This window comes from Anabas testudineus, chromosome 1 (genome assembly GCF_900324465.2).
Source record: "Anabas testudineus chromosome 1, fAnaTes1.2, whole genome shotgun sequence".
NCBI classification, from domain to species: Eukaryota; Metazoa; Chordata; class Actinopteri; order Anabantiformes; family Anabantidae; genus Anabas; species Anabas testudineus.
The window spans coordinates 2987637-2997807 of NC_046610.1; the positions used below are offsets into that span (position 1 = coordinate 2987637).

Genomic DNA, 10171 nt, shown 5'->3' on the forward strand with positions numbered 1-10171 from the left:
GACCAATTCACCAGTTCACCCCAATGCTTCATCCTCACACTGTGTAATGACAGGACGTATGTTTCCATCTTCCTTTGCTCTGTGTACATACAGAATAACAACAGTAATCAGCCACGTTGTACATCATGACTTTTTGTTTCCAAATGGTTCATTTCTTGGAAACATTGTGTTTGTAATGTATTTGCAAATTATCTTTAAGTTTTATTACTGTTTCTTTACTTTTCACATTTTCTTATTAAGCAGCTGAGTGCAGCATGTGACTCTCAGCCTGTATCAACGCTGTTAATGATAGAGGTATAACGACAGTTTTCAGCGTTGGCGGTTTAGGTGTGAAATAATGCAACAAGTTGTGTGTCACCTCTGATCTGCTCTAAACTGAGCAACACTCAAAAACTCAAAACACATGATAGATACAGTATCTCTCTTTTCACTTCTCTCTTTCAATGATCTTACTGACTTTAAATATATTTAAACATGACTTTAAATATAACATACCTGTGTTAGACGGAGCATCAGTCTTTGACCTGACATTAAATCAGCAATGCTGCAGCGTTATTCTTTTATCTTTATCAGAAGTGAAAATGAATCAGTCCAATTGGTTTTGGACATATCAGTTTGAACTGTTAATGATCTACATGAAAGTGTCAGAGTTAAAAAAACAGACACCACAACAACTTATTTAAGTGTTTACTGGTGTTTTAACTGTGTCTCTATATCATCTGTATGTGAGCATCCTGGTTTCCTGTCTACTGCTAAATGAGGTAAAATTATTTTTAGTACCAACATCCTCCATTGTAGAATCTTTAAACAACTGATACACTTCCTCATATTTATCAGGTAATGCTTCAGTATCACTGAAGTGACGGACGGATAAGAAGCTATGAGTCCAACAGCATCAAGTGGATTCTTCTTCTTCCTTCTCTCTGTGTCAGGTACTGTATCTCTACATTTACCTTCACTGTATTTAAAAGAGACGAATGGGATCAAATGTAGGATTTATAAATATCTGATCAAAGTAGTTTGTTATTCTGTATTCTGAAATAAACCAACAAGACATTTCCAGTTGATGTCAGATAACATTTGTTGTTCATAAGCAGTGAAGACATTTTAAAATGACTGATTCCACAACAATAACACGTCTGTTCCTGTTTCTTTTCTAACATCTCCTTTGTTGGGAAGTACTGAGCTACATTTATTTCAACTAGTGTCATGAGTTTTGCAAGATGGTAGAACCAGATGTAGACCAGAGCAAATGAGGTAGTGGTGAAATCAAAGTTTCAGTGTTTATGAAGACTGCAGCTCTTCCTTCCTGTCTGTTCCTCATGCCCTTATTTGGTCAGCTTCCTGTTACCTCGTCCCAGCCTAATTACCCTCGCTGCCTCATTGGCTGCTCTTGTGCTACTCCAGTCCTATATAAACACATCCGTTTGCCTTCCACCTCTACCAGATAGTCTGACTATAACTTCAGAGTTACAGCGAGTAACTATGGACTGTTTTGATTTTTATATGGACTCTGCCTGTCCTGGACCCTGAATTCGCCCATTTCATCCCACCTGATCTGTTCGCTCCCTCGTCATCTCCCTGCTCACATTACCGGTCCTGAAACATGTCTGCCAGATTCCCCTGCTTCCCTTCTACCCCCTCGGCTACCATGAGCATTTCCCCTGATCTATTCTCTCCCTTGTTGTTTCCTTCTCTGCTCTGACTCTGTGTGGACCTCCTAGTGTTTGACCCGGACTGTTGTGGATTTTGCCTGCTGGACTTCTCTTTGGACCTGTCTTAACTGTGTATGACCTGGATTGCCCCTGACTTCGGATATTAGTCTATTGAATTTGTTGTTTGAACTGTTTTGGTGCATAACCCTGAACTGGACTATCACTCTGTCTCTTTGGATTTGGACTGTCTCTCATTGTGTGGTTCTACAAACTGCAGTACTTTCCTGGACACTTTCCACTGTTGCCAGCCTCCATTCCCGGTACTCACAGTCTTCACCTGCCTCTGTCTGCTCCATGTGCTCTCTGTTAGTCGGCCATCTTGGCCGTGACGTCAGACCACCTCTTCCTGTCAGCAACTACTTCCGGTTCACGCCCAGACCTCCACACTCATCCTATGTCATCGTCATCTGCAGCAAAACTACATCAGTAAATAAATCTTTATCACAGAGTTTCATTCTCTCACATTTTCCCACCTGGCTGCACAGATGTGTCACTTTTCAAGTATCTTTGGTAGGAACATTATTTCAGTTCCTTCTCACTGCTGCAGAGGGCGACGGTGTGCAGAAAGGTTTGGGTTTCTTGGAAGAAACTAACAAGTGTTTGATTTGTCCCCTTTTGTTGCTGTAAGAGCAGAGCTCATATCAGTGGATCAGTTTATTATAAGGTGAGATTTTACACAGACAGTTGAAAGCAGATGAGGTAGTGGTGAAATCAAAGTTTATGAGAAACAAGGAAGGACACAAGATACTAAGAAAAACAAAAAGTCACTGCAAACAGAGAAAAAGCTGCTCTATAGAACAAGAGATACTCCAAACTAAGAAGGGGAACATGAGGAGACAAAAGTATAATAAGTAGAACATGAACAAAACCTGGACAAGAACAACAAGTCCTCCAACTTTAACTCTCATATAGGTTGTTTGTCCCAAACCTCAAACCAAAGTCACTGTTAGTTTTAAGAGCAGCCTCATGTACAGAGACAGGAGTTTGTTGAATTGAACCAAAATGGCAGCTGGTGATGTTTATTTTCACCGGTGTGGTTTGATTGATGCATGAACAGTAACTTTTTCTGACGACTACGACAAGTTTCCTTTCTTTAATATCATTTGTCTTATTAACTGATTGTTAACTTTAACTGTGGTTTCTGCTGTGCTCTGTGTTCCAGTGGTGCAGGGTCAGAATGACTGGGGAGTAACTTACACTTCTACTAAGATCTGTGGTATAAAGGGATCAACAGTGGACATACACTGCTCCTACAGATACCCACATTCAATAAATGCACAAGTTATTAATGTTCAGAAGACATTATGGTTTACTAAAGAGAATAATAAAGAACCTGTGGATCTGAGAACAGACTCAGACTACACAGGTCGTGTGACGTCTGTTAACAAAGCCTGTACTCTGAAGATAACAGACCTGAGACAGAGAGACTCAGCTGTGTACAAGTTCAGGTTTATAACAAACCATCCAGGTGTTCATTATACTGGTGAACCTGGAGTCACTTTGTCTGTCACAGGTAACATCTTCATTAAAAATCATATTAATTTATGTTTCCAATGGTTAATTTCTTGAAAATAATGGATTATATTTGTCTGTAATTGCATGTTTGTAATCTAAATCATCTTATATTTCAGATCTCCAGGTTCAGGTGATCAGATCTACTGTCCAACAGGATTCTACTAGAGCAGAGTTGAAGTGTCAAAGCACTTGTCCACTTCATCATACTACCTACATCTGGTACAAGAACGGACAGGAAATTCAAAGAGGAACATCTTCTTATCACACATCCATGATTCCTACAGACAGAGTTTTCTGTGCTTTAAAAGGACATGAGAAGTTCCCCTCTCCTTCAGTGTGTGAGTTTACTTCCAGTCTTCTGACATTTGACCATTCTGAGTCTTTAAACTAATTTACTGTCTCTTGATTCTATATTGTTCAGTGTTTTGTGGTGATTCACACCAAACATCAATGTCAGAACCCTTTATATCTGTGTTCAATTTTATTTATTCAACCTCTATGAGGACAAACTGTTTGGATTTGCGTTATGAAGATTTTTACAGACATGAACATGAACATTGTCAGTATGTATGTACGTTCCTCTAGTAACTATTTGTATGAATAAAACATTTTATTTTTCACAATGAATTACATTAAGCTGCATCACTCAGTTTCTGTTTGTGTGAAAATGTCAATGTAAAATGATTTTCACTGTGAAAACTCAACTTATAAATGTTCATGTTTTCTCCTCCAGATCCTCCAAATCTTCCCTCTGTGTCAGTGAGTCCCTCTGAGATAGTGGAGGGTAGTTCAGTGACTCTGACCTGTAGCAGTGATGCTAACCCAGCAGCTAAATACACCTGGTACAAGAGTGACACACATCTTAAATCCATCCATGAAGAACCACAGTTTATCTTCACATCCATCAAATCCTCTGACTCTGGGCAGTATTATTGTGAAGCTGGAAACACGCTGGGGAAGAGTAGATCTGAGTCTGTCTCTATTGATGTGAAATGTGAGTAAAGCAAAACTAAATAAAAAAAATTTCTGCTTACAATCTCGTGACAAATCATCATCAAAAATGAAGATTTACAAGTTTTATATTAAAGTGAAAGTTCCACTGATGTTAAATTTTAATGTTAAATGTTCATGTTTTCTCCTCCAGATCGTCCAAAGCTTCCCTCTGTGTCAGTGAGTCCCTCTGAGATAGTGGAGGGTAGTTCAGTGACTCTGACCTGTAGCAGTGATGCTAACCCAGCAGCTAAATACACCTGGTACAAGAGTGACACACATCTTAAATCCATCCATGAAGAACCACAGTTTGTCTTCAGATCCATCAAATCCTCTGACTCTGGACAGTATTATTGTGAAGGTGAAAACAAGCTGGGGAAGAGTAGATCTGAGTCTGTGTCTATTGATGTGAAATGTGAGTAAATCAAATCCAAATTAAAATGTTTTTAAAACAGATTTAAAAACCACTTCAATGTTTTACTTATCATAAACTTTCTTCCTGTTTCTCATTCAAATTTCATGTCAGTAATTACTTTTACTAAATACTTTTTGAAGGAAACAAATAATATTTGAATGGGAGTGTCCGTAAAGTGTTTCCACTTTCATTTGAACTTTTCCCCATTTTATAATTTATACTTTATCAAATCATTGTTGATCATATATGTTTTTATATAAAAATACAAAAACAAAATGTTTCATGTTAAACAGATCTCTACAAATTAAATCAAATTATTAAAAATCGAAAACTGGATATAGTGAAATAATAAAATTAATGTTTTCTCCTCCAGATCGTCCAAATCTTCCCTCTGTGTCAGTGAGTCCCTCTGAGATAGTGGAGGGTAGTTCAGTGACTCTGACCTGTAGCAGTGATGCTAACCCAGCAGCTAATTACACCTGGTACAAGAGTGACACACATCTTAAATCCATCCATGAAGAACCACAGTTTGTCTTCAGATCCATCAAATCCTCTGACTCTGGACAGTATTATTGTGAAGCTGGAAACAAGCTGGGGAAGAGTAGATCTGAGTCTGTGTCTATTGATGTGAAATGTGAGTAAAACAAATTAAGATGAAAATGTTTTTAAAACAGATTTAAAAACCAATTACATGAATAATTACTGTCTTCTGATGTTTCACCATCCTGAGTCTTTAAACGTTTCTACTATCCTCTATATTTTTACATCAAATTAACCAGTTTTCACTGTTTATTTTTCCTGCAATATGTAGTCATGGTTTTATTTACTTTGGCTTTTTGTTTTCAACAATTAACAGTTACAAGTTTCATAGTAAACTAAAAGTACTTTTATGAAAAAAAATGTAAAATTTTCCAAATAATAATGTGTCTTACAGATCTAAAAAACAGTTTAATATTTTTAACTGATCATGAACCTTCTTCCTGTTTCTCATCCATAGTTCACGTCACTAATTAGTTTCACTAAATACTTTTTGAAGAAAACAAACAATGTTTGAATCGAAGGAAAACGTTTTGTTGTCTACACAGTTAAAGTTCAGCACCAACATCATCAGTCTGTAGCAAACATTCCCATTCACTGGAGACTGGAGCTGATCCAGAGACGGTGAACAACCAGAGCAGACAGGTCAACAATTACCACAGGACTGGATTATAGAAACCTCTGAGATCATTTCTCTGGTTTTAGTCTTGATAACTTCAGCACACATGTTGCATCACCTGCAGTCTGTTTGAAGAATGAACATGAAATCATGAAAGAAGAAACATTTTCTTAAAGTTCAGGAAGATTTGATCTGATTCATTTGAAAATTTTTACACTGTTCAATCTTTTCCAGACATTGAGACTGAGTGTAGTTTTATTGTACAGTAAGTGGCCTCCACACTCCTCATCATCCTCCTTTATCTTTATTTTACTACCTATTATACCTGTGATGTTTATTTTCAAAACATGTTTTTTCTGTAGTGTCTCTAAAGTTCTTTCACCTTAATTTGAACTTTTCACAATTTTTTAAATACTATATTTGTTCATTGTTGATTTTTTTTTTATGATTTTATTAAGATTAACAAAACAAATTTAAAAAGGTAACTAAGGTTTCATGTCAAGTTCAAAACAGATCTCTACAAAGTAAATCAGATAATTAAATATCTAAAACTGATTATAAGTGAAATGTTCTTTTACCTCTCTCCTTTTACATTACAAAAGCACAAAGTCGTTTTTTGTGTAATTATTGGCCAAACTACTGATCCACCAGTAGTTGGACTTTCCAAAAACAAGGTTATTTATACTGCAATGATTGAAACACATTCACTGAGATGATCCCGACTAACTAACTGTGTGACTTGTTAAACCAAACAGGCTGATTAAGATTTATTTGAATTCGTGAAACAGGGTTACATACTTTTATAATCACTAATTTTAAAATGTGAATATTTCCAGAATGCTTATTACGTAGTAGGTATCTATTTTCAGTTTGTCTGAAAATAGTTTTTTTTTCTTTTTTTTTTCCCAAAAAACAAATTAAGTTATGAATGTTTTAAAATTGAATAAAGTAAATAATTTAAGTAAATGAAAGTTAAAAAAAATGTTTGCAGACACTGAAAAAAAGCTTTTCGGTTTGTTATGAAATAAATGTCTTAACAGACATAAATATCACTGTGAAAAGTGTAGTAATACATTATTTTATTATAAATACTTAGTTCCACAACATACTGTGATGTATGAACAAGGATCTATGTAAAATAAGTTCTACTGTGAAAAATTAATGTTAAATGTTCATGTTTTCTCCTCCAGATCCTCCAAATCTTCCCTCTGTGTCACTGAGTCCCTCTGAGATAGTGGAGGGTAGTTCAGTGACTCTGACCTGTAGCAGTGATGCTAACCCAGCAGCTAAATACACCTGGTACAAGAGTGACACACATCTTAAATCCATCCATGAAGAACCACAGTTTGTCTTCAGATCCATCCAATCCTCTGACTCTGGACAGTATTATTGTGAAGCTGGAAACAAGCTGGGGACGAGTAGATCTGAGTCTGTCTCTATTGATGTGAAATGTGAGTGAAACAAATCAAGATTAAAATGTTTCTTACATATTTTAAAACCAGTTACATACATACTTACTGTCTTCTGACATTTGACCATTCAGAGTCTTTAAACTATTTCACTGTCTTGTTTGCCTCACACTAAATTAACCAAGAGATAGTTGTTTTATATCCAGTTTTCACTGTTTATTTTTCTTGCAATATGGAATTGTGGTTAATTTACTTTAGCTTTACAGTTAGAAGTTTCATTTCAAGTTGTGAAAGTTCCACTGTGAAAACTGATATTACATTATAAGTTAATGTATGAACGAGGATCCATGTAAAATACACTCTACTGTGAATAATTCATGTTGAAATTAACATTAAATGTTCATGTTTTCTCCTCCAGATCGTCCAAATCTTCCCTCTGTGTCAGTGAGTCCCTCTGAGATAGTGGAGGGGAGTTCAGTGACTCTGACCTGTAGCAGTGATGCTAACCCAGCAGCTAATTATACCTGGTACAAGGAGAATGAAGAGTCACCAAAAGCTTCAGGACAGATCTTCACCATCACTGACATCAGAGCTGAACACAGTGGGAATTATTACTGTGAAGTTCAGAACAGTGTAGGACGTCATAACAACACTTTACATCTGACTGTTGTTACACGTGAGTTATTCATCTTGACATTTCCACACACTCACACACCTCTGGTTACTGATACTGTCTGACTAACAGTAGCAGTATTACCTGACAACACTTGTTTCCATTTCCAGGTAAATTAATGATAATGAACATCATCAGGTTGACTCTTGTGGTCCTGATGCTGATTCCTCTGTTTGTCTTCAGTCTGTGTTTGAGGTAAAACAATAAAAATCCATCAGTTCCATCACTGCTCTTTAATTTGTTGTATTTTTTAAAGTCATGAATTAAGTTTACCGGTAGTTCAACTTTGTATTTGTGTTGTTTTTTCTTCCAGGAAGAAGAAAACTCTGATGTTAAAAACTGAACTGAATGAACGTGTAGAGATGATAGAGGTGAGAGGTCCTGTTAACAACATCCATTCATCTATTATCTTAACCACTTGTTCACTTAAGGGTCTCAGGAGTGCTGGAGCCTAAATAAATATAAATAATGACTCTACATTGTCCATAGGTGTGAATGTGAGTCAGTGGTTGTCTGACCAGATGTTGGCTGGGATTGGCTCCAGCACTGCTGCATCATTAGGAGGAAAACTGGTTGGATGGATAAATGAGTCAGAACCAGTAAAGTCTGGTTCAGATTCTGTTGTTTGATGGATAAACAATAGTTTTACATATTAAACATAATGATTCAGATTCATTGTTTCTTTTCTCTCCACCAGTTTGAATCTCGTCCTGATTGTGAGAACACCTGAATTTAGAAGTTCATCACACAGAGGAGCAGGAAGACCTGGTTTAAAGTTCAGTCAGGTCAGAGACTCCTGCATGGACCAAACAGACTAAACTCCAGTTCCTAGTTTCCTGGTTCTGTTTCAGTGTCTCTGATGTTTCTCTCTCCTCTAGTGGTGAAGCTTCAATATTACACATTCAGACTTCATCACTCTGGCTGCTCCTTCTTCTGTCTCATTTAAAGGGTCAGTTTATTTTAAATAAAAAACATTTATATGTTCCCTTTAACCCTTAAGGACAAGTTTTGTAAAACATCTTTGTTCTGTTTTGTCTCATTAAAAACAACAACAGTTATATTAACTTCTTTATTGATCCTGAATTAATGCTGAATTCAGTTAATCATGATAATTAAAGTAAAACAATAAAACAAGATAAACCAGGAGCTGAGATACAAGTTCAGTGAACATGAAGAATTTGACATTCTGACCCAAAACAAGTAGAAGATGTTAGAGTTCCACCCTCAGACCAGCAGAGGGCAGCATCACTTCCTGTGTTCACTCTTCTTCTCTTCTTTCCTTTCTGCCTCCATTGAACCCTATCCTCTGCGTCCTCCTCTCTCACCAACTCACTTAACTAGATCTTGTTAAACAAACTAGTCACTAACTCTTCTGCCACCTCTCCCAGACTCTTCCATACCTCCACAGGTTTGTCATCAGGACCAGCTGCCTTTCATCCTCTTCAATGTCGTCCTCACAGTCTCCTCTTCTACTCTTCATTCTTTCATTTTCCTCATTCATCAACTCTTCAAAGTTCTCCTTCCATCTTCCCATCACCCTCTTGTCACCTGTCAGTACATTTCCATCCCTATCTTTCACACTAACCTGCTGCACATCCTTCCATCTCTGTCTCTTTGTCTCACCAACCTGTACAAATCCGCCCCTCCCTCCTTACTGTCCTACTGAACATACAAGTCCTCATATGGTCTTTGTTTGTCCTTCTCCACCTCTACCTTCACCTTATGCTACATCTCTCTGTCCTCCTGTCGACTCTCTTCAGTCCTCTCAGTGTCCCACTTCCTGTGTTTACTCACCTGTTTCTCCTGGGTTTTTGCTCCAGTTGGTTCACCTCCCAAAATATTGGTACTACATTGTATTTGTGGTCTTGTTTGTCTCCTGTTTCTTTGCTAGTGTGTCTACTCCCTGACCACCAGCTTAGTTAGAGGTCTTCTTTGTTAACTTCCTGGTCTTGTTAGAGTTCACTTTGCCTTTTATATACTTTCTATGCTGCTATGCTCATGCTGTGATTAAGTGTTTTATATATTGTCAATAAACCTGTCTTGCTTTTGATTTTACATTTGACTCCTTGTGTTTCCACAATTTGGTTCCCTTGTTTGCTACCAACAATATCACAGTTATAAGTTTAATTCTGTGACTGTACAGCTGCTCTGTGTAATCTGAACTGATCACAACAACTTGTAGAACTTTGGACATTTTCTGTGAGAGTTATCATATTAATTTGTCTATTTTTAGTATTGATTATTCATTCATCATGATTGTTAAAAGAAATTGTTGCTATCGTAGAAGTTACCTGAGGG

General features: G+C 37.0%; 1 protein-coding gene across 1 annotated transcript; it reads left to right on the forward strand.

Annotated features, from left to right (window-relative positions):
- Window positions 1–880: 880 nt before the first annotated feature.
- LOC117152988 (B-cell receptor CD22-like) lies at window positions 881–8724 on the forward strand. Its single transcript, XM_033326499.1, has 11 exons — window positions 881–932; window positions 2878–3228; window positions 3347–3568; window positions 3964–4224; window positions 4375–4635; window positions 5009–5269; window positions 6982–7242; window positions 7619–7876; window positions 7984–8068; window positions 8187–8244; window positions 8571–8724. Exons 1-11 carry the CDS (start codon window positions 881–883, stop codon window positions 8601–8603), a joined length of 2103 nt encoding a protein of 700 aa, XP_033182390.1. The 3' UTR covers window positions 8604–8724.
- Window positions 8725–10171: the final 1447 nt, after the last annotated feature.